The sequence below is a fragment of the Salmo trutta genome, chromosome 27, assembly GCF_901001165.1.
Source record: "Salmo trutta chromosome 27, fSalTru1.1, whole genome shotgun sequence".
Taxonomy (NCBI): Eukaryota; Metazoa; Chordata; class Actinopteri; order Salmoniformes; family Salmonidae; genus Salmo; species Salmo trutta.
Genome location: NC_042983.1, coordinates 35,506,392 through 35,531,481, shown reverse-complemented (window position 1 = coordinate 35,531,481; position 25,090 = coordinate 35,506,392). Strand labels below are relative to the sequence as shown.

Sequence of the window (25,090 nt, the reverse complement as noted above, 5' to 3'; positions counted from 1 at the left end):
AACCGGACTTGTGGAGGTCGACACTTTTTTTTCTGAGGTCTTGGCTGATTTCTTTTGATTTTCCCATGATGTCAAGCAAAGAGGCACTGAGTTTGAAGGTCGGCCTTGAAATACATCCTCAGGTACACCTCCAATTGACTCAAATGATGTCGATTAGCCTATCAGAAGCTTCTAAAGCCATGACATCATTTTCTGGAATTTTCCAAGCAGTTTAAAGGCACAGTCAACTTAGTGTATGTAAACTTCTGACCCACTGGAATTGTGATACAGTGAATTAAGTGAAATCATTTGTCTGTAAACAATTGTTGGAAAAATGACTTGTGTCATGCACAAAGTAGATGTCCTAACCGACTTTCCAAAACTATAGTTTGTTAACAAGAAATTTGTGGAGAGGTTGAAAAACGAGTTTTAATGACTCCAGCCTAAGTGTATGTAAACTTCGGACTATTGGGTACACACGGAGGTTTCATAAGACCCAATCAACAGCATAGGAGATTAGATTTCACTACTAACCAGGATGTGAATGACGTCTGCATATAACACAAGCACCCAAGCATTCATGCAAGCACATAATCATACAGACACACACACACACACACACACACACACACACACACACACACACACACACACACACACACACTAGCTGTCTTTATAAACAGCTCAATATGAGTTATCCTATAGCATTAAGCAGTACAGTTTATGTTATATGAGAAAATCAGCTGTCCTGTGGTTCTAGTGTTACTGTTCAGTACTCTAGTGTTCTGATCAGATTCTCCTGTGTTTTCTTCTCAAGTCCCATTGTTCTCTTGTTCTGCTGTTGGACACAGTGTTCTAGTATTGTGGTGTTCTGTTGATGCGGTTCCTTATGTGGTGAGTTTTGGTTACTCTAGTAGCGTTTCTGTTCGGTACCTTATCCTGTGCAGCAGGTGACGGTGGGCATCTTCTTGTTGGGATTTCTAAGGAGGTTAGTCATAGACTCCTGGTCCTCAGCCCCATGAACCTGCTTGGTCACCTCTCTGTGAGTGAGAGTGAGAGTGAGAGAGGCACACTTCCACTGTATGGGCATTAGTGTGAATATGATGGAACGTTAAAGAACATTACTGCACACTAGAGGGTAGCAAAGCTTTACATGTTGTTCTACATGTTGGTATTGTAAGAACAGTTTAGGAAAATATCCTTATCAAAACGTATCCAAAGCAGACAGATCAGAGAATACTGCATGGACAGGTAAATACCACTAAGCAGAGAGAGACAACAGATGACTAGGAGCTGGTATATCTTACCTGGCCAGATGCAGCACAGCCTCTATGACATTGGAGCCGTCTTTGGCACTGGTCTCACAGAAGAGGGCGTTATACGTCTGATATGAAACAACAACACAACTCTCAATCAGGTCATGGCTAGAAGGGATCCAGGTTTTGTCAGAATTGACTTTTTTTAGCAGGTTTAGGAGAACTTATGCAGCAGGTTAGGATAATTCACGTGGCAGGTTAGGATAATTAGGTTAAGGTTAGGAAAAGGGTTAGGGTTGGCTAAAATCCTAAATAATAAATCAACTTTTGACATAAATTTGACAAGAGCTGGATCCCTTCTAGACATGACCTCTCAATCAGGCCGAAGTTTGTATTTATATTTGTATTTATTAAGGATCCCCATTAGTTCCTGCCAAGTCAGGGCGGCTACTCTTCCTGGGGTCGAGCAACATTAAGGCAGTTATATACAATTTCAAATAATACATGACATTACATTTCATAACACTTTTCACAACACATTAAGTGTGTGCCCTCAGGCCACTCCTCTACTACCACATACCTACAATACAAAATCCATGTGTATGTGTGTGTAGAGTGTGTGTGTCTGTGCCTGTGTGTGTGTCTCTTCACAGTTCCTGCTGTTCCATAAGGTGTATTTGTATCTGTTTTTTAAATCTGATTCTACTGCTTGCATCAGTTACCTGTAGTCATGGCTCTATGTAGTACTGTGTGCCTCCCATAGTCTGTTGTGGACTTGGGGATTGTGAAGAGACCTCTGGTGGCTTGTCTTGTGGGGTATGCATGTGGTCTGAGCTGTGTGCTAGTAGTTTAAACAGACAGCTCGGTACATTCAACATACTTCTCACAAATACAAGTTTGATACATAATAAGCGGACCGAGGAGTCTGCCAGATCATGTGACCTGACCAGGCTAAATTCTGTGTCCTAGTTCTAGACTATATTGTAGGGCAGTGGACTCCAACCCCTAGTTACATTTACATTTTGGTCATTTAGCAGATTATTTTACCCAGAGTTACTTACAGTTTACCCAGAGTGACTTCTAGTTGTACCCTAGAGCGTGGAGAAACACAGTGGAGAAACACAGTTCTAGGGTACAAGTAGAAGCATCTATAAGCTGCTCTGGATAAAATGATCTTCCAAATGACCGGAATGTAACTAGGGTTTGGACTTTTCTTGCCACAGGTAACACAACTTGGCCCTATTGTTAAGTAAAAGTGCTAAGACGTTGAGGTTGAGTGGTCTCACCATGGCCAGTTTCTCTCCGTAGCTGGTGGAGACACAGGTGATCCCGTCCTGCAGAGCCTGCTCTCTCAGGTCACTCTTATTCCCCACCAGCATGATGGGGATGTCGTCCTGGGACACGTCCTGAACAGATATGAACAGCAGGTTACAACAACATGGCCTGAGTCCCAAATGGCACACCATTCCGTTTATAGTGCACTACTTTGTTTTGATCAAGGTTTTATTTTTATTTGTTTTATTCAGTATTTATAGTGTTCTATTTTTGACTATGGCCCATACGTGTTTTTCCAAGTAGCGTATATTCATGTAAGATCAATGTGGCTCGTGAGGCTGGAAAAATGCATAACTATGCAAACTTGCGAGATCAGTGTGGCTACATATAGGGAGTATAACCACACACTAGAAACACCTTCCTAATATTGTGTTGCACCCCCCCCCCCCTTCTGCCCTCAGAACAGCCTCAATTCGTCAGGGTATGGACTCTACATGGTGTCACACATCCCTGTGTGTCACACACACAGGGATGCTGGCCCATGTTGACTCCAATGCTTCCCACAGTTGTGTCAAGTTGGCTGGATGTCCTTTGGGTGGTGGACCATTCTTGATACACACGGGAAACTGTTGAGCGTGAAAAATCCAGCAGCATTGCAGTTCTTGACACAAACCAGAGCTCCTGGCACCTACTGCCATACCCTGCGCTTACATCTTTTGTCTTGCCAATTCACCCTCTGAACGGCACACATACACAATCCATGTCTCAAAGCTTGTCTCCTCCCCTTCATCTACACACTGATTGAAGGGGATTTCATGGAAAGAGCAGGTGTTCTTAATGTTTTGTACACTCAGTGTATAGTGCACAATATAGGGAATAGTGTGCCATTTTAGATGCATATATTGTCATCACAGACAACACAACTCTACACCGCAAACATGCAACACAGCAACTACACACATAGCGTTATCAACTGAAATACAGTCAAATGATTCAAGAGCTACAACAATGAAAGGATGTGACTTTCAAACATTTCAATGTAGTGGATCAAACATCAATCTCTTGACACCACTAACAATCAATCCAACACACGTGTGTACGTACAGTACCAGTCAAAAGTTTGGACACACGTACTTATTCAAGGGGTTTTCTTTATTTTTACTATTTTCTACATTGTAGAATAATAGTGAAGACATCAAAACTATGAAATAACAAATATGGAATCATGTAGTAACCAAAATAGTGTTAAACATTTTATATATGAGATTCTTCAAAATAGCCAGTCTTTGCCTTGATTATAGCTTTGCACACTCTTGGCATTCTCTCAACCAGCTTCATGAGGTAGTCACCTGGAATGCATTTCAATTAACAGGTGTGCCTTGTTAAAAATTAATTTGTGGAATTTCTTTCCTTCTTAATGCGTTTGAGCCAGTCAGTTGTGTTGTGAGAAAGTAGGGGTGATGTACAGAAGATAGCCCTATTTGGTAAAAGACCAAGTCCATATTATGGTAAGAACAGTTCAAATAAGCAAAGAGAAACGACAGTCCATCATTACTTAAAGACATGATGGTCAGTCAATGCGGGACATTTCAAGAACTTTAAAAGTTTCTTCAAGTTCAGTCGCAAAAACCATCAAGAGCTATGATGAAACTGGCTCTCATGAGGACTCTCACAGGAAAGGAAGTTACCTCTGCTGCAGATGATAAGTTCAGTAGAGGTAACTGCACCTAAGATTGCAGCCCAAATAAATGCTTCACAGAGTTCAAGTAACAGACACATCTCAACATCAACTGTTCAGAGGAGACAGCGTGAATCAGGCCTTCATGATCAAATTGCTGCAAAGAAACCACTACTAAAGGACACCAATAAGAAGAAGACACTTGCTTTGGCCAAGAAACATGAGCAATGGACATTAGACCGGTGGAAATCTGTCCTTTGGTCTGATGAGTTAAAATTTGAGATTTTTGGTTCTAACCGCCGTGTCTTTGTGAGAAGTAGTGTGGGTGAACAGATGATCTCTGCATATGTGGTTCCCACCGTGAAGCATGGAGGAGGAGGTGTGATGCTGTGGGGGTGCTTGCTGGTGACACTGTCTGTGATTTATTTTGAATTCAAGGCACACTTAACCAGGATGGCTACCACTGCATTCTGCAGCGATACGCCATCCCATCTGGTTTGCGCTTAATGACCCAGCACACCTCCAGGCTGTGTAAGAGCTATTTGACCAAGAAGGAGAGTGATGGAGCGCTGCATCAGATGACCTGGCATCCACAATCCCCCGACCTCAACCCAATTGAGATGGTTTGGGATGAGTTAGACCGCAGAGTGAAGGCAAAGCAGCCAACAAGTGTTCAGCATATGTGGGAACTCCTTCAAGAATGTTGGAAAAACATTCCAGCTGAAGCTGGTTGAGAGAATGCCAAGAGTGTGCAAAGCTATCATCAAGGCAAAGGGTGGCTACTTTGAAGAATCTAAAATATAACATATTTTGATTTGTTTAACACTTTTACTACATGATTCCATATGTGTTTTTTCATAGTTTGATGTCTTTACTATTATTCTACAATGTAGCAAATAGTAAAAATAAAGAAAAACCCTTGAATGAGTACAGTAGGTGTATTCAAACTTTTGACTGGTTCTGTATGTGTATTTAAATGCACACTACTCAGTCGCTCATTCAATGCAACACTTCACACCACAAATTCACAGGCAGTACCGTACGTAGCATACATCTATTTTAGCAAAGTGAAAGTCACCAAGAATCAAACATACACATGCAACACATAGCACTTACATGTAGACTGCACATAAAATAAAGAGAAAAACAGAGTGAGAACACAATTTTCCAACACTGGGGTCAAATACTGCACTTGTCACCCATCAAATGACACTCGACAACATGTGCATAGGGACTTCAGCAGGCTTCATCTATTGCATATTGTTGTGATGACAAAACCTCAAATTCTTATACATCAAAGCCCCAACCATTCCAAAGTCACCACATTAAATGTATTGAATGTTTTGTGTTATCTAGTGTTATGGAAGATACTGATTGTATACACTATAAGATGGCTGCCGTGGCGTCACCCAACTGGTGCTACACATTGGTGGTGGATGACGTGAGTTTCAACCTTACTATGTGAAGAGCTTTGAAATCCATTAAGTCATTACAGAAATCCAATCAGGTCATTATAGAAATCCAATCAGGTCATTATAGAAATCCAATCAATTATTATATAAATCCAATCAGGTCATTATATAAATCCAATCAGGTCATTATAGAAATCCAACCAATTATTATACAAATCCAATCAGTTATTATATAAATCCAATCAGGTCATTATATAAATCCAATCAATTATTATATAAATCCAATCAGGTCATTATATAAATCCAATCAATTATTATATAAATCCAATCAGGTCATTATATAAATCCAATCAATTATTATACAAGTCCAATCAGGTCATTATATAAATCCAATCAATTATTATACAAATCCAATCAGGTCATTATATAAATCCAATCAATTATTATACAAATCCAATCAGTTATTATATAAATCCAATCAGTTACTATATAAATCCAATCAGTTATTATACAAATCCAATCAGTTATTATACAAATGCAATCAGTTATTATATACATCCAATCAGTTATTATATAAATCAATAAAATATTACTACCTCGATCATGTCTACCCACTCTCGGACGTTGAGGAAGCTCTTTTCACAGGTGACATCATACAGCAGGAGGACGCCATCGGCTCGTCTGAAGTAGGACTTAGCAATGCTGCGGAACCTGGGGGACACACACAGGGTTAAAGGTCAACACAGGACCACTCCAAACATAGGCTGAAATAGACAAATTGTGGGGATTCGCCATACTGGAAAAAAGTTATTGCAATATTCAAAACAAAGATGCAGATAAGGAGGTACAAAGCAAATTGTCCAGTGTTAAATATTAACACTGAAAGTGTGTCTGTAGACCCTTAGGATCACACTTGATGAAGTCCATAGGACCAAAAATGGATGGATGCAACAACCACGTCACTAACAAATACAGTTATGGTTGGTAACTCTACAATTTATATTAGAATTTAGAATGGACACTAAGTAGTGTGTTAATTTAACACTATTGCAGTGTGCTTATGGGTCCACAGACTCCACAGTGTTGATTTAACACGCTGTGTTATTTTTTTAACACACACACCTCTCCTGGCCTGCTGTGTCCCATAGTTGTAGTAGGGTAGGCTCTCCATCCACGACCAGAGTCTTCATCTGAAAGTCCACCCCTGAGGACAAACACAAGAGGGTGTTCAAACACACTATTCCAAAGACCATCCCACTGCTAAACATATCTCCTATAGCTGACCCAGGCAGCTAGCCATGAATACAACCCCCCCACTGTGGAATAGAGCCGGGTCAGTGTTGACTATGTACGCTGGTGAGAGCTAACACACCCACCCAGGGTGGCGCTGGTGTTTCCTCGAAACTCGTTCTTGCAGAGGCGGAGCAGGAAGCTGGACTTGCCCACCGCCGCGTCACCTGCCAACACCACCCGGTAGGCCTTCTCTGATGTCATATATCCCAGGTCAGCTGACTCCTTCTCCTTTGCCTGTACGCACACACAGAGAGAGAGACAGAGAGACAGAGACAGAGAGAGAGAGAGAGAGAGAGAGATAGAGAGAGCGAGAGAGAGAGAGGATTGAAGGCACACCTCGACTCAGTCATGCATAGTCAACATAGTCAGCAGTTTGTCCTGAACTAAGTCAAACATTTACACTCAAGTGTTTTCTACCACGTCTCCCTGTTAATCTCCATACTAGTGTTTTCTACCACGTCTCCCTGTTAATCTCCATACTAGTGTTTCTACCACGTCTCTCTGTTAATCTCCATACTAGTGTTTTCTACCACGTCTCCCTGTTAATCTCCATACTAGTGTTTTCTACCACGTCTCCCTGTTAATCTCCATACTAGTGTTTTCTACCACGTCTCCCTGTTAATCTCCATACTAGTGTTTTCTACCACAAAGGGTCTGTCTGGGTGTCATCAAAGGTACCAAAAGTTTGAGCTCTCCTTTCCTCTCCTCTCTTTTCCTTCCCCCCTTTTCTCCTCTCCTCTCCTTTTCTTTCCTCTACTCTCCTCTCCTCCCTCTCTCCCCACATGCCTTCCCTCTGTCCTTTTCTCCTCTCCTCTCCTTTTCTTTCCTCTACTCTCCTCTCCTCCCTCTCTCCCCACATGCCTTCCCTCTGTCCTTTTCTCCTCTCCTCTCCTTTTCTTTCCTCTACTCTCCTCTCCTCCCTCTCTCCCCACATGCCTTCCCTCTGTCCTTTTCTCCTCTCCTCTCCTTTTCTTTCCTCTACTCTCCTCTCCTCCCTCTCTCCCCACATGCCTTCCCTCTGTCCTCTTCCTCCTCTCCTCTCCTTTTCTTTCCTCTCCTCTCCTCTCCTCCCTCTCTCCCCACATGCCTTCCCTCTGTCCTTTTCTCCTCTCCTCTCCTTTTCTTTCCTCTACTCTCCTCTCCTCCCTCTCTCCCCACATGCCTTCCCTCTGTCCTTTTCTCCTCTCCTCTCCTTTTCTTTCCTCTACTCTCCTCTCCTCCCTCTCTCCCCACATGCCTTCCCTCTGTCCTTTTCTCCTCTCCTCTCCTTTTCTTTCCTCTACTCTCCTCTCCTCCCTCTCTCCCCACATGCCTTCCCTCTGTCCTGTACCTCATTGGTGATGGCGGACAGGGCTTTGCGTGTGGACGCTCCCGAGCTGTTCTGGCTGACTGGATCCAAGTGTTTCCAGTCCAGGACAGAACCATTGTCTGATCCGAACACCATCTTGTTCCGCACCTCTGCAATCTGACACATCAACACTAGAGCATTAACGTCAGTACACAATGACAGTTATCACTCACAATATGTGTGCTTAGTATAAGTAGATTAATTGTGTATAATGTGTGTGTGTGTGTGTGTGTGTGTATGGCTTACGTCGTTGTCAGAGTTGTCTTCCGTCAGGCCATCTGTGATCCTGGCCACCCTCTGTCCCTCCTCCTCCTCCTCCTCGTCGTGCCCTTTGACCTCCTGCTCAGAGTCATATCCGTAGTTGGAGCCGCGCAGCGTGGACATGCCGCTGTCTAGGCAGCTCTCGGGCAGGCTGTCCACCTCGTAGCTACGTCTGCGCTGCATGCCCGGGTCGCACAGAGCCAGAGCTAGCGTGTCCAGACCGGGCCTCTGACACCCCAGGGAGCCCCTACCACCACCCCCAAACAGGCCTCCCAGTGGGTCCTCATCCTCATCAACATCCTCCCCACCCGCCTGGTAGAACCTGGGGCAGGACGGACACAACATCCACACAGTCTGCTAGAAACTTAAACCTTTCCTTTCTACTGCTAAGCTAGCTCCAACAACCATGCTATAACATTTTATTTAACTAGGCAAGTCAGTTAAGAACAAATGCTTATTTACAATGACGGCCTACACCGGCCAAACCCTAACCCGGATGACGCTGGGCCAATTGTGCGCCGCCCTATGGGACTCCCAATCACGGCCCGTTTTGATACAGCCTGGAATCGAACCAGGGTCTGTAGTGACACCTCTAGCACTGAGATGCAATGACTCAGACCTCTGTGCCACTTGGGAGCCCAAACACTGACTGCGCAGGTCTGTCCTCCATGGACGGCTATGAGCACAGTCTACAATGCAAACAGGCACGTGTTCAGTGCACATTTTCCACCTGAGAATAATTTGGCATATACTTGAGTTTGAGCATACACACATTTGTATTTGGTATTTTATTAGGATCCCCATTAGCTGTTGCAAAAGCAGCTACTCTTCCTGGGGTTCCACACAAAACATCAAACATAATACAGAATTACATAATACAGAACATCAGACAAGAACAGCTCAAGGACAAAACTACATGCATTTTTTAAAAGGCACACGTAGCCTACATATCAATGCATACACAGAAACTATCTAGGTCAAATAGGAGAGAGGCGTTGTGCCGTGAGGTGTAGCTTTATCTGTTTTTGAAACCAGGTTTGCTGTTTATTTGAGCAATATGAGATGGAAGGAAGTTCCATGCAATAAGGGCTCTATATAATACTGTATGTTTTCTTGAATTTGTTCTGGATTTGGGGACTGTGAAAAGACCCCTGGTGGCATGTCTGGTGGGATAAGTGTGTGTGTCAGAGCTGTGTGTAGGTTGACTATACAAACAATTAGAGATTTTCAACACATTAATGTTTCTTATAAAAAGAAGAAGTGACGCAGTCAGTCTCTCCTCAACTCTTAAACAAGAGAGACTGGCATGTATAGTATTTATATCAGGCCTATGATTACAATTAAGAGCAAAACCTGCCGCTCTGTTCTGGGCCAGCTGCAGCTTAGCCTGGTCTTTCCTTGCAGCACTCGACCACATGACTGGACAATAATCAAGATTAGACAAAACTAGAGCCTGCAGGACTTGCTTTGTGGAGTGTGGTGTTAACAAAGCAGAGCATCTCTTTATTATGGACAGAACTCTCCCCATATTTACAACCATTTAATCTATATGTTTTGACCATGACAGTTTACAATACAAGGTAACGTCAAGTAATTTAGTCTCCTCAACTTGTTCAACAGCCACACCATTCATTACCAGATTCAGCTGAGGTCTAGAGCTTAAGGAATGTGGATGTGCAGTGTGAACCTGCACAAACACGCCAGGTTGTTGCTGGTCCTGTCTTACCTGTCCAAGTATGGGGATGAGAAACAGTTGTTCCTGTTCCTCCTGCTAATGATGCTGGCTGGGGAAGCACTGCTATCACGCTGAAACACAACCACAACATCACTGTCACAACTGTGTGTGTGTGTGTGCACCTGTGTGTGTGTGTGTGTGTGTGTGTGTGTGTGTGTGTGTGTGTGTGTGTGTGTGTGTGCCTGTGTGTGAGTGCCTGTATGCATGTGTGCATGGATGTATGCGTGCATGTGTGTGTGTGTGTGTGCGTGCATCTACATGTGTGTGTGTATATGTTTGTGTGTGTGTGTGTGTGCGCTGAACCCTCTGTGTTAGCACAGGAATGACCGTTAGATGAGAGTGTGTGAAGCTGAGTGGAAGTTCTGAGGTTATGAGGAAAGTGAGTCAGGCTTCAAGACTGAAATATAATGTTGATATCGTTGCCTCTCATACAGGGTTCAGATGATTGATCCAACAGACAAGCCCCCAGGACTAGCATTGAGAGATTCAACCCGACGTTCAGATCAGAGAGATCAGAGAGATGATGGGTAGAGGAGGATAGAAGGGGTGTGGGATGAGGGGGGCAGATTGAAAGAGAGGGACAAAGATGAGAGGCAGGGAGGGCGAAAGAGAGCGAGTGTGCTGGTGTTGTTACCATGGTGATGCAGGTGTCTAATCTCACCTTGTTGCTCTTGCTGAGGCTGTTCTCAAGGGACCTGAGCAGCCCATCATTACTGTCATTAAGCTTCCTGTTGGCTGCCCTATAGAGGGGGAGGAAAAGAGGGAGAGTGAGAGAGGAGGAAGAGAAATAGAGGAGAGAGAGAAAGAAAGAAGAGAGAGAGAGGAGGGAGAGAAAGAGGAGAGAGAGAGAGAGAGGAGAGAGAGAAAGAGGAGGGAGAGAAAGAGGAGAGAGAGAAAGAGGAGAGAGAGAGAGAGGAGGGAGAGAAAGAGGAGAGAGAGAGGAGGGAGAGAAAGAGGAGAGAGAGAGAGAGAGAGAGAGAGAGAGAGAGAGAGAGAGAGAGAGAGAGAGAGGAGGGAGAGAAAGAGGAGAGAGAGAGAGAGAGAGGGAGAGAAAGAGGAGAGAGAGAAAGAGGAGGGAGAGAAAGAAAGAGGAGAGAGAGGAGGGAGAGAAAGAGGAGAGAGAGAGGAGGGGAGAGAAAGAGGAAGAGAGAGAGAGGAGGGAGAGAGAGAGGAGAGAGAGAGAGGAGGGAGAGAAAGAGGAGAGAGAGAGAGGAGGGGAGAGAAAGAGGAGGGAGAGAGGAGGGAGAGAAAGAGGAGAGAGAGAGAGGAGGGAGAGAAAGAGGAGAGAGAGAGGAGGGAGAGAAAGAGGAGAGAGAGAGAGAGAGAGAGAGAGAGGAGAGAGAAAGAAAGAAAGAAGGAGAAAGAGGAGAGAGAGAGAGAGAGAGAGAGAGAGAGAGAGAGAGAGAGAGAAGGGATGAGGAGAGAGGGAGAGAAGAGGAGAGAGAGAAAGAGGAGGGAGAGAAAGAAAGAGGAGAGAGAGGAGGGAGAGAGAGAGAGAGAGAGAGAGAGGAGGGAGAGAAAGAGGAGAGAGAGAGAGGGAGAGAAAGAGGAGAGAGAGAAAGAGGAGGGAGAGAAAGAAAGAGGAGAGAGAGGAGGGAGAGAAAGAGGAGAGAGAGAGGAGGGAGAGAAAGAGGAGAGAGAGAGGAGGGAGAGAAAGAGGAGAGAGAGAGAGAGGAGGGAGAGAGAGGAGAGAGAGAGAGAGGAGGGAGAGAAAGAGGAGAAAGAGAGAGAGAGGAGGGAGAGAAAGAGGAGGGAGAGAAAGAAAAAGGAGAGAGAGGAGGGAGAGAAAGAGGAGAGAGAGAGGAGGGAGAGAAAGAGGAGAGAGAGGAGGGAGAGAAAGAGGAGAGGGGAGGGAGTGAAACAGAGCAGAGAGAGGAAGGGAAAAACAGGGGAGAGAAACAGAGGAGAGAGAGGAGGGATGGAAGAGGATTAGAATGGGAAGGGGGTGATCAAAAGTACCATTGACAGGTTGGCTAATGAAAACAGAAACTTTTCAATTATTTTTAAAAATAAGGTTCGTCGTCTTGAAGTGTTCCTGTTTGTGTGTCAGAGGAGCAATGTGATTGGTCAGTGTTCCTGTTTGTGTGTCAGAGGAGCACTGTGATTGGTCAGTGTTCCTGTTTGTGTGTCAGAGGAGCACTGTGATTGGTCAGTGTTCCTGTTTGTGTGTCAGAGGAGCACTGTCAGTGTTCCTGTTTGCGTGCCAGGCGAGCACTGTGATTGGTCAGTGTTCCTGATTTTGTGTCAGGTGAGCATTGTGATTGGTCAGTGTTCCTGTTTGTGTGTCAGGCGAGCACTGTGATTGGTCAGACTTACTGTAGGATCTCTATCTGTCGCTCCAGGTTCTCCCTCTCATCAGAGAACTCTCTCATCATCGCCTCGTATCTGCACATACATAGTTACTCACAACTTACACATATACTCTCATAACACATATTACATACACTATTATACTGTTATAACACTACATAAACACTCAAAGCACATACATAGTTACTCACAACTTACACAAGTACTCTCATAACACATATTACATACACTATTATACTGTTATAACACTACATAAACACTCAAAGCACATACATAAACTCTCATAACACATACTACATAAACTCTCATAACACCTACTACATCAACTGTCATAACACATACAACATACAGTAGTCTCATAACACATACTACATACAGTACACTCAAAACACATACTACATAAACTCTCATAACACCTACTACATAAACTCTCATAACACATACTACATAAACTCTCATAACACATACAGTGCCTATAGAAAGTCGACACCCCTTTGAACTTTTTTCACATTTTGCTGCGTTACAAAGTGGGATTTAAATAAATGTAATTGTTAATCAAAATGTCATTTTTTCCCGATTTAGCTACACAAAATACTCCATAATGTAAACGTGAAAAGACAATTCTACAAATGTTTACAAATAAATTAAATAAATAACAAAAATATAGTCGTTGCATAAGTATTCACCCCCTTTGTTTAGGCAAGCATAAATTAGTTCAGAAGAAACATGTTGCTTAACAAATCACATAATACGTTATATGGAAGTTATAATAGGGGTTGACATGATTTTTGAATGACTACCCCTTCCTCTGTCCCCCATACATATAACATCTGTAAGGTCCCATTAGTCAAGTACTGAATTTTACCCTTCCTCTGTCCCCCATACATATAACATCTGTAAGGTCCCATTAGTCAAGTACTGAATTTTACCCCTTCCTCTGTCCCCCATACATATAACATCTGTAAGGTCCCATTAGTCAAGTACTGAATTTTACCCTTCCTCTGTCCCCCATACATATAACATCTGTAAGGTCCCATTAGTCAAGTACTGAATTTTACCCCTTCCTCTGTCCCCATACGTATAACATCTGTAAGGTCCCATTAGTCAAGTACTGAATTTCAAGCACAGATTCAACTACAAACACCAGGGAGCTTTCGAAGGCCTCAAAAAGAAGGGCAGTGATTGGTAGATGGGTAACAATAACAAATCAGACATTGAATATGTCTTTAAGCATGGTCAACTTAATAATGATGCAGTGGATGATGTATTAAACCACCCAGACACATCAAAGATGCAGTCGTCCTTCTGAACTGAGCTGCAGGACAGGAAGGAAACTGCTTAGGGATCCCACCATGAGGCCATTGGTGATTTTAAAACAGCTACAGAGTCTACTTGAAAATCTATGACAAGACTTGAACATTGCTGTCTAGCCATGATCCCCATCACCTTGACAGAGCTTGAATAATAAATAGAAAATAAATAGAGAAATAATGGCCAAATATTGCACAATATAGGTGAGAATTACCCAAGAAGACTCACAGCTGTAATCGCTGCCAAAGGTGTTTCTAACATGCATTGACTCAGGGGGGTGAATACTTACCTAATCAAGGTATATTTATTTATTTATTTAACCTTTATTTAACTAGGCAAGTCAGTTAAGAACAAATTCTTATTTACAACGACGACGCTGGGCCAATTGTGCACCGCCCTATGGGACTCCCAATCACGGTTATGATACAGCCTGGAATCGAACCAGGGGCTGTAGTGACGCCTCTAGCACTGAGATGCAGTGCCTTTTTTTTATTTCCTTAATCCCAAAAAATATATCATTTTTCTTCCACTTTGACATTACAGAATATTTTGTGTAGATTGTTGACAGAAAATGACAATTAAATCCATTTTAGTCCTCCTTTGTAACACAATAAAACGTGAAGAAATCCATGTAGACTTTCTATAGGCACTGCACATGAACAGGTTTACATTCTAATAATGCCGACAAAGCAGTCACTTCAGCATTCTCAAAGAATCGACACATTCACAACAAAAAAACGTTGCTTGAATGGAACGGGTTCAAAGGCACAGTGTGAAATCTATCTCCCCGGCCTGGTTGCCAGGTAACCGTGTTGTGAGACTCTTTGTGAGTGTGAGTTCACACCAGGATATCCTGTTACAGGCCTGCCAAACATGTTACCACCCCAGGTAAGGCATTTTACGAGAGATTGTACAGATGATTATGTCTCATGCACAATGGGTGTCCAACACAGGCGGCTGGTGGCAGATTCATTGGGGAGGATGGGGTCAAAGTAATGGCTGGAATGGAATAAATGGAACAGTATCAAACACATCCAATACATTGTTTCTATGTGCTTGATATCACTCCATTATTATGAGCCATCCTCCCCTCAGCAGCCTCCTGTGATTTCCAACACCCATGTTACAGTAACTCATCCTGGATTGACAGGGTCTAATATAAAAATGCTTTGTGTCTCACCCCTCCGAGTTGATGCTGTGGTCTGTCAGGTCACTCTTCAGAGAGTCCAGTTCACTCTGCAGGAAGGCTATGTTAGTGTGGGACTGCATCAACTCCTGCTTCAACCTCTGGTTTTCCTGGGGAGGAGGGAGGGAGAGAGAGAGAGAGAGAAAGAGAGAGAGAGAGAAAGAAAGAGAGAGAGAAAGAGAGAGAGAGATGGATAGATGGAGGGAGGGAAAGAGAGCAAAAATAGAGCAAAAGTGAAAGATGGCAAAAGAGAAGAGAGAAATAAAGTGAGAGAAAGAGAGAGAGCAGAGAGAGAAAGAGAGAAAGAGAGTAGAGAGAGAGATATATTATCTACCTCACTTGCTTTGGCAATGTTAACACATGTTTCCCATTACAATAAAGCCCCTTGGATTGAATTGATATTGAGAGTGAGAAAGAGCAGAAAGAGAGAAAGAGAGAGCGAGAGAGCAGAGAGCGCGAGAAAGAGAGAGAGAAAGAGAGAGCAGAGAGATAAAGAGAGCAGAAAGCGAAAGAGGGGTTAGGGACAGGCAACATCAGGGTCAGAGCCAGACTGATTCTGGAGCAGGAAATGGAGCAGAGATAAAGGATATGTACTGAGTGATATAGAACTAGCTGGAAGAACCAGCTCACCAGAGTCAGTTCGTTGATCTTCCTCTTCAGGGTTGAAGACTCGTCTTTCATGTTGATGTTCTTGTACTGGTCTTCAATCTGAGGAGGGAGTAGACATTAAGTAACACAAATGCTGCTTGCCTTCAGCGAATCAGCATCTTCAGAGGCACAGATAACAGCATAGATGCATTTTATTCAAAGGCAACTATCCTGAGTTCATCTGATTGTTTCATGAACCAATGAACCAAAATGCTTAGTGGGTGAACAGAAGTGACTGGCGAGACTAGCACATCAGGCAATACGTGGCAAATTTGAGGTGAATTGTTCACTTTTTCATAAAAGCATGAAACTTGGCCCCAAACTGTTCAAAGGTACGAAGTTTAATAATTTTATGAAAAAGTGAAAATGTCTTTCAAATTTGGCCTGGACTGTAGAGGATATCTTTAGAGTGTACTAGATGGAACTGTATGAGGAATAGTCCAATGGTAAACTCACCAGCTTCATCTTCTGGACCTTGTGCTGCAGCTCACACACCTCGGACTCATAGTGTCTCTTCAGCTCACTTAAAGCTGCCTCGGCCCTCTTGGCTTCCTACAGACAACACAATGGATCAATGGTTTAGCATCATTCCCTCACTTATGGCCTCCACAAGGACTGAAGACACAACTATACAGGATAACATCATCATCAACTGTTCACACACTGACAACATATAGAGACCACTACTGCCAAAAAACACAACTACTACTGTCCAAATTAACTCAACACTTAAGGTGACAGGTGAAGGGGCCAGAGTAGTTTGGGTGACAGGTGGAAGGGGCCAGGGTAGTTTGGGTGACAGGTGGAGGGGCCAGGGTCATTTGGGTGACAGGTGGAAGGGGCCAGGGTAGTTTGGGTGACAGGTGGAAGGGGCCAGGGTAGTTTGGGTGACAGGTGGAAGGGGCCAGGTTAGTTTGGGTGACAGGTGAAGGGGCCAGGTAGTTTGGGTGACAGGTGGAAGGGGCAAGGGTAGTTTGGGTGACAGGTGGAAGGGGCCAGGGTCATTTGGGTGACAGGTGAAGGGGCCAGGGTAGTTTGGGTGACAGGTGGAGGAGCCAGGGTAGTTTGGGTGACAGGTGGAAGGTGCCAGGGTAGTTTGGGTGACAGGTGGAAGGTGCCAGGGTAGTTTGGGTGACAGGTGGAAGGGGCCAGGTAGTTTGGGTGACAGGTGGAGGGGCCAGGGTAGTTTAGGTGACAGGTGGAGGGGCCAGGTAGTTTGGGTGACAGGTGGAGGGGCCAGGGTAGTTTGGGTGACAGGTGGAGGGGCCAGGGTAGTTTGGGTGACAGGTGGAGGGGCCGGGTAGTTTGGGTGACAGGTGGAAGGGGCCAGGGTAGTTTAGGTGACAGGTGAAGGGGCCAGGGTCGTTTGGGTGACAGGTGGAAGGGGCCAGGGTAGTTTAAGTGACAGGTGAAGGGGCCAGGGTCGTTTGGGTGACAGGTGAAGGGGCCAGGGTAGTTTGGGTGACAGGTGAAGGGGCCAGGGTAGTTTGGGTGACAGGTGGAAGGGGCCAGGTAGTTTGGGTGACAGGTGAAGGGGCCAGGTTAGTTTGGGTGACAGGTGAAGGGGCCAGGGTAGTTTGGGTGACAGGTGGAAGGGGCCAGGTTAGTTTGGGTGACAGGTGGAGGGGCCACGGTAGTTTGGGTGACAGGTGAAGGGGCCAGGGTAGTTTGGGTGACAGGTGGAAGGGGCTGGGTAGTTTGGGTGACAGGTGAAGGGGCCAGGGTAGTTTGGGTGACAGGTGGAGGGGCCAGGGTAGTTTGGGTGACAGGTGGAAGGGGCCATGGTCGTTTGGGTGACAGGTGGAAGGGGCCATGGTCGTTTGGGTGACAGGTGGAGGGGCCAGGGTGTATCAAGGAACATGAATGCTTAAAGGAAATATCTGATTTTTCCATGTTTTTTTATTTGTCACGCTTCGTAGAGAACAGGTGTAGACTAACAGTGAAATGCTTTTCCAACAATGCAGAGTTAAAGATAAGATAAACAATTAAATGTAAAATATAAATATTGGCACGGTGAATAACGATGAAAAATAACAAGTAAAAATAACATGGCAATATACAGGGAGTACCAGTACCGAGTCGATGTGCAGGGGTACGAGGTAATTGAGGTAGCTATGTACTGTATATATAGGTAGGGGTAAATTGACTAACAGTAGTGTATGTGGTGAGTGAAATTGTGTATGTGTGTGTTGGGGAGTCAGTGTAAGTGTGCGTGAGTGTGTGGGTAGAGTCCAGGGTAGAGTCAAGAGAGTTAGTGCAAAAAAGGGTCAATTGAGGTAGTCCGGGTAGCCATTTTATTATCTATGTAGCAGTCTTGTTTAGAAGTCTTATGGCTTGGGGGTAGAAGCTATTCAGGATCCTGTTGTTACAGACTTGGTGCATTGGCACTACTTGCCATGCGGTAGCAGAGAGAACAGTCTGTGGCTTGGGTGGCTGGAGTCTTTGACAATATTTTGGGCCTTCCTCTGACACTGCCTGGTATAGAGGTCATGGATGGCAGGAAGCTTAGCCCCAGTGATGTACTGGGCCGTCCGCACAACTCTCTGTAGAGCCTTACGGTCGGATGCCAAGCAGTTGCCCTACCAGGTAGTGATGCAGCCAGTCAAGATGCTGTCGATGGAGGAAGAGGCGTTGTCACGCCCTCTTCACGATAAGACTGTTCCCAGAGTAGAGGAACGAGAGAGGGAACCATTTCCCCAGATGAGATTGGGAATAATGTCCAGATTCCAGGAAAAGGAGCGCTCAGTCACCTCACCACATAATGTTGACTGGGATTCCAAAGAATATCACTGTTGAGTAACTTTACTTGTTTTTAAAGGACTGGGACAGTCCCACTCCTTTTTGCATTCACTCTTTATTAGATAGGACAGTGAAAGACTGACAGAAAAGCTACAGGAAGAAGAAGAGAGGAGCACGAGAGCGTGTGATGGAATAACATTACCTCAGAATATGGACCACTAGACAGCCCCAGGCCACCCACCCACTGCAGTTACTTTGAGCCAGATGAAAATCCAGACATGAAAACAGGTTGATGTATCAAGCAGTCCTCCTGACCTGGCCATCGTTGAGGTGTGTTTGAGATTCTATGAGTAATCTGATCCCAGATCCCTCTCTATTTGACATGAGGGAAGAGATGAGCTACACCCTTCTTATCAGTCTGTCTAAACATTGTAGGAACACAACCTGCCGATACCGCCTGATAACATGGACATCATTTCTGAAGTGAATCAGGCAAGTGTGTGTGTGTGTCACCTGAAGCCTTGTGTTGTTCTCGGCTGTATGGATGCGTTGATCCATCTCCTCCTCCATCTCACTGAGTTGCATGGAGGCCTTGTCCTGGGCCCTGAGCAGAAATACAATAGAAAAACATCATATATTATATCTGTGTTGGTGTGTGGAACATATTAATATGAACTCAGCAAAAAATGAAACGTCCCTTTTTCAGGACCCTGTCTTTCAAAGATAATTGGTAAAAATCCAAATAACTTCACAGATCTTCATTGTAAAGGGTTTAAACACTGTTTCCCATGCATGTTCAATGAACCATAAACAATTAATGAACATGCACCTGTGGAACGGTCGTTAAGACACTAACAGCTTACAGACGGTAGGCAATTAAGGTCACAGTTATGAAAACTTAAGACACTAAAGAGGCCTTTCTACTGACTCTGAAAAACACCAAAAGAAAGATGCCCAGGGTCCCTGCTCATCTGCGTGAACGTGCCTTAAGCATGCTGCAAGGAGGCATGAGGACTGCAGATGTGGCCAGGGCAATAAATTGCAATGTCCGTACTGTGAGACGCCTAAGACAGCGCTACAGGGAGACAGGACGGACAGCTGATCGTCCTCGCAGTGGCAGACCATGTGTAACAACACCTGCACATCACTGACGAGTCGCGGTTTTGTCTCACCAGGGGTGAGGGTCGGATTCGCGTTTATCGTCGAAGGAATGAGCGTTACACCGAGGCCTGTACTCTGGAGCGGGGTCGATTTGGAGGGAGGGTCCGTCATGGTCTGGGGCGGTGTGCCACAGCATCATCGGACTGAGATTGTTGTCATTGCAGGAAATCTCAACACTATGCATTACAGGGAAGACATCCTCCTCCCTCATGTGGTACACTTCCTGCAGGCTCATCCTGACATGACCCTCCAGCATGACAATGCCACCAGTCGTACTGCTCGTTCTGTGCGTGATTTCCTGCAAGACAGGAATGTCAGTGTTCTGCCATGGCCAGCGAAGAGCCCGGATCTCAATCCCATTGAGCACGTCTGGGACCTGTTGGATCGGAGGGTGAGGGCTAGGGCCATTCCCCCCAGAAATGTCAGGTGCCTTGGTGGAATAGTGGGGTAACATCTCACAGCAAGAACTGACAAATCTGGTGCAGTCCATGAGGAGGAGATGCACTGCAGTACTTAATGCAGCTGGTGGCCACACCAGATACTGACTGTTACTTTTGATTTTGACCCCTTTGTTCAGGGACACATTATTCCATTTCTGTTAGTCACATGTCTGTGGAACTTGTTCAGTTTATGTCTCAGGTTTTGAATCTTATTATGTTCATACAAATATTTACACATACGTTTACTGAAAATAAATGCAGTTGACAGTGAGAGGACGTTTCTTTTTTTGCTGAGTTTATCTGGATTAGTGTGTATAGAACATAATATTACATTATATCTGTGTTGGTGTGTGTCGAACATAATAATATCTGTGTTGGTGTGTGTAGAACATAATGTTATATCTGTGTTGGTGTGTGTAGAACATAATGTTATATCTGTGTTGTTGTGTGTAGAACATAATAATATATCTGTGTTGGTGTGTGTAGAACATAATATTATATTATATATGTGTTGTTGTGTGTAGAACATAATAATATATCTGTGTTGGTGTGTGTAGAATATAATAATATATTATTTTGGTGTTGGTGTGTGTATAACATAATAATATATCTGTGTTGTTGTGAGTAGAACATAATAATATATTATTTTTGTGTGTGTAGAACATAATATTATATTGTATCTGTGTTGGTGTGTGTAGAACATATTATGATATTATATCTGTGTTGGTGTGTGTAGAACATTATATTATATTGTATCTGGGTTGGTGTGAGTAGAACATAATATTATATTGTATCTGTGTTGGTGTTGGTAGAACATAGCATATCTGTGTTGGTGTGTGTCGAACATATTAATATATCTGTGTTGGTGTGTGTAGAACATAATATGATATTATATCTGTGTTGGTGTGTGTAGAACATAATATTATATTGTATCTGTGTTGGTGTTGGTAGAACATAGCATATCTGTGTTGGTGTGTGTCGAACATATTAATATATCTGTGTTGGTGTGTGTAAAACATAATATTATATTATATCTGGGTTGGTGTGTGTGTAGAACATAATATGATATTATATCTGTGTTGGTGTGTGTAGAACATAATATTATATTGTATCTGGGTTGGTGTGTGTAGAACATAATATTATATTGTATCCGGGTGGGTGTGTGTAGAACATAATATTATATTGTATCTGGGTTGGTGTGTGTAGAACATAATATTATATTGTATCTGGGTGGGTGTGTGTAGAACATAATATTATATTGTATCTGGGTTGGTGTGTGTAGAACATAATATTATATTGTATCTGTGTTGGTGTGTTTGTATTTGAGGGTGTGTATGATAGAATGTCTGCAGTGTATGTATAGTATGTGTTTTTAAACGAACTGCATTTGTTGATGAGTGTGTGTGTACCGTTTGACAGCCAGGGCCAGGTTCTCCATCTCAGCGTTGTGCTGTTTGATCTCTCTGGTGAAACTCATGATGAGTCTCTCATACTGAGGCACCATCCTGGGCTCTGCCATGCTGATGTTCTGGTACAATGTGGCTGCCTGCTCATTCCTACAGACACAACACAACACAACACAACACAACACAACACCAGACAGACAGACAGACAGACAGACAGACAGACAGACAGACAGACAGACAGACAGACAGACAGACAGACAGACAGACAGACAGACAGACAGACAGACAGACAGACAGACAGACAGACAGACAGACAGACAGACAGACAGACAGAAAGGGAATGTTAACACAACAGCAGCATAATGTCTGAACAGCTATTTACCACTAGAACCATCTAGAACCACTAGTTAATATACCTCTCTAATAGCTACTATCATAACATTTCTACAGCACACAAACATCAATGCAACACTTGGGCAAAGTTATGATACTTTGAAATGGAAGCTTACTCATCATGGGCTGGGTCAGGTATCTAGGCTATTTGTTGAACTGGAGAAGAACTAGGTTTAACACTTAGGGGGTGAAACACACCTGTTAATCTGTATACCTGTGAGGCCTACTGTATTTACCTAATATCTACATGCTCATTCAGGCACTTAAATGTTCATTTCTCATTTCCCTAACTGCATAATAATTGTGGAGCCATTTTACATGTTAATAACTCATTCATGCTTTGGTAAAACTGGGTCAGATAGGTAGAGTGAGTGTGTGTTTGCCTTCAACATGGTGGCCAGATTACAATCCTTAAGCATATAGACTCACTGTCACAGTCAACAGCCCTGTCAAGACAGGCAGCATCACTGGTACATGCCACGGGTCATAAAATCCAGGGCTTACAGAGAGATCACCTTCCTACATGCAAGCTAAGAAATTCAAAATACTTTTAATAGTAATACTTTTGATAGTAATCAAAAGTGACAGAGGTGCTTGGAGTTATCGCATGTTTAAAACACATCTAGTTACCTGCTTTCTTAAAGTAGAACTACTTAGGAGGGGAACCACAACTGTTCACTGCTCTACTCCAACCATGGTCCTTCCATGGCAGGGGGAATGGATGACATGTTTGCGAACACAATGACGGTTTGTGCTGTTTGTGCCATCATTCTGTTACCAAACTTAGAAACTAAACTGTTCTTCAAGTAAATGTGTTTTTATAACATTTTCTTCACAAATGCTTAAAAGTTGTCCTTGTGCCAGAGTGAGCTCCCGGGTGTGCTCTGGGCTTTAGTAAATTCAGAGCGTTGTCAGATTGTCCCTTTAGTAAATTCAGAGCGTTGTCAGATTGTCCCGTTAATAAATTCAGAGCGTTGTCAGATTGTCCCTTTAGTAAATTCAGAGCGTTGTCAGATTGTCCCGTTAATAAATTCAGAGCGTTGTCAGATTGTCCCTTTAGTAAATTCAGAGCGTTGTCAGATTGTTCCGTTAGTAAATTCAGAGCGTTTTGCTCTCGGAGCATTTAGAGCACTCACTGGACGCTCTGGCCAAGCAGTAGGGTTGAGCGTTCTGACCTCACAACGGCAGTCAAGCACCCAGGATAACTGGCTAACGTTGGCTAGCTGGTAGCTACTTCCAGACACATAATGAGAGAACAGCCCATTTTACTCTCCCTAGCAGAGCTGGTGAGGCTGTTTACATGTTATCCAGAGTGTTGGTGACTGTAACTGTGCTGCTGGCAACAATTTAATTACACTTTTTATGCTGACGTTTACTGGTACCGGCCATATTCAACGGTTGATGAGCGTTCATAAATGAATCTGTTATTCTGCACTCCGGCACACTCAGACTAGAGTGCTCTGAAATTGGAGTAGATAGCCAGAGTGAATTAACAAACGCACCCTCTGTTACCATGGAATTGCCCTATTGTGACCTCAGTTTCTGGATGGATGTAGGCCTACTGTCTTTTTGGGGTTGGGGCCCATGCCCCCCCCCCAGTGATTTTATCTGCTGTACCGGAAAAACCTCTGTCTCCATCCCTAATGGAGGGCCCCAGGGGTGGCCCTTTTCCAAAGAAGCAGGCTAAGATGTTAGTTCCGAGGGGTGTCTTTGTACAGCTGGTGATCAAACAGTCATAATGAGGTCTATTTAAGATGTGATGGGGAACATTGATTAACACAGTGATTCTATGTCCCCTCCATGGTATTGTTAGCCGGTGTCTCAGTCCCATTCCCAGCCCTAGGGGGCAGGGTTCTCCCTCTAACTGCTCAATGGGACCTCATTTCATAACCTGTCATAGGATAGGCTACTGATACCTACCTTTCACTCCTTCCTTTCATTTTCTCGTTCATTCTTTCGGGTTAGGTTGCTGCATTTCTATTGGTCCTCCTAGAGATAGCTGATGTATTAGAGCTAAACTGACCTGAACACACACACGCATCTCACGCACGCACACACACCAACACACGCATCTCACGCACGCGCAGATACACACAAATAGGTGGAGCAGGTGTCCTAACCACATCTTGCCAATATGATTGGAAACCGGAATAGAACAGCAGTTTCAATTTAAAAAACACTACAATCATACAACAAATATTAAGTATATTTATTTTATGAATCCAAAATAGGGGATGAACCTTCCTGTAGTCTATTGGTTACACACACTGAAAAAGTACATTGAAACTGTTTTCTGACAATATGTAACGAAAAATATTTTTAATTAGCGTATAATATATTTTTTTGCAATGTAAACCATACCTCACCTGGGTATGAACTTGGCATGGTCCCCCAGTCGGGTCTGGAAATCTTCCCAGGCCGGAGAAGAGACTTCCCAGCTCTCGCTCTCCATGTTCCCACAATACACTTGCTCCGAGATCCCGAGGAAGCCGCTAATGAACTCCGCTAGATTGATCGTCCCGTCTCTGTCGGTGTCCAGTTTAGAGAATATGTGCTCTCTCTCCGTCGGTGGAACATTGAGCTCTGAGCAGATTTTGATAAACTCGTATTTTTCAATCTGCCCAGAATGATCCACATCACAAGCGTGAAAGAGCGAACACAGACTCTCCTGGTCCCTACCCATGCCTGGTAATGACATGGTTTAGTCCAGAGTTGAAAGCCAAGCACGCAGAAAACCACCGCGGGAAAGAACACTATGGGCAACAACAATAAAGCAACGTTTTTAAACAATTAAATTCCTTTTACCACCATCTTACGAACTTCAAGTCTGAGGTTTTTGTCCAAGTCTTTCAACACTGTCAAAACACCTTATCGAGGTCCAGAAAAGGTCAACAAAAATATAGTGTTCATTCTCTCCAGGACTTCGACCACGTTGGGCTAACGGTATTAATGTGTCGTCCTTCGTCCTCGTATCATTTATCAAGCCTTGTGTCGTCCTCTGCGGTACTGTTGTCCTCTTGCCGCGGGTGTCTTGCCAGGTACACAGGTGGTGAGAGGTGGCTGCTGACGCGGGTTACTTCTTGGCCTCTCAACTTCGAGAACAGGCACAAAACAAACAAGAACTGTGCGTCCGGCCAAGCGCAGTTACATAATTACCTGTAATAGGTTGAATAAACGAAACACAAGCAAAAACAACTGTGTTTCCATAGAGACAGCCTAGCAGACCAAGACCCCTTTCTGTCTGCTAGATTATATTTTA

At 43.9% G+C, this 25,090-nt stretch overlaps 1 protein-coding gene across 2 annotated transcripts; it reads right to left on the bottom strand.

The window, feature by feature from the left end:
- Window positions 1-390: 390 nt before the first annotated feature.
- On the bottom strand, window positions 391-25,090 carry LOC115164958 (ras and EF-hand domain-containing protein). 2 transcript variants are annotated; one of them, XM_029717919.1, is made up of 17 exons: window positions 24,198-25,087; window positions 21,442-21,588; window positions 18,945-19,035; window positions 16,149-16,244; window positions 15,675-15,752; window positions 15,039-15,154; window positions 12,554-12,622; window positions 10,899-10,977; window positions 10,229-10,308; window positions 8,488-8,824; window positions 8,224-8,358; window positions 6,977-7,127; window positions 6,723-6,804; window positions 6,197-6,311; window positions 2,522-2,641; window positions 1,287-1,363; window positions 391-1,019 (listed from the first exon to the last, which is right to left on the bottom strand). In XM_029717919.1, exons 1-17 carry the CDS (start codon window positions 24,527-24,529, stop codon window positions 914-916), a joined length of 2,211 nt encoding a protein of 736 aa, XP_029573779.1. In that variant the 5' UTR covers window positions 24,530-25,087; the 3' UTR covers window positions 391-913. The 2 variants fall into 2 exon arrangements, with proteins under 2 accessions (XP_029573779.1, XP_029573780.1); XM_029717920.1 differs by lacking the exons at window positions 391-1,019; window positions 1,287-1,363 and adding an exon at window positions 5,305-5,311 and having other exon boundaries at window positions 2,526-2,641; window positions 24,198-25,090.

Excerpts from the sequence above, each read along its gene's own strand:
- LOC115164958 (XM_029717919.1), bottom strand. The coding sequence starts at position 24,529 with ATGTCATTACCAGGCATGGGTAGGGACCAGGAGAGTCTGTGTTCGCTC. Across the intron at positions 19,036-21,441 it reads CTGGCCCTGGCTGTCAAACG|GGCCCAGGACAAGGCCTCCA; the intron begins GTACACACACAC and ends ATTTCTGCTCAG. Across the intron at positions 6,312-6,722 it reads GACACAGCAGGCCAGGAGAG|GTTCCGCAGCATTGCTAAGT; the intron begins GTGTGTGTGTTA and ends TGTGTCCCCCAG.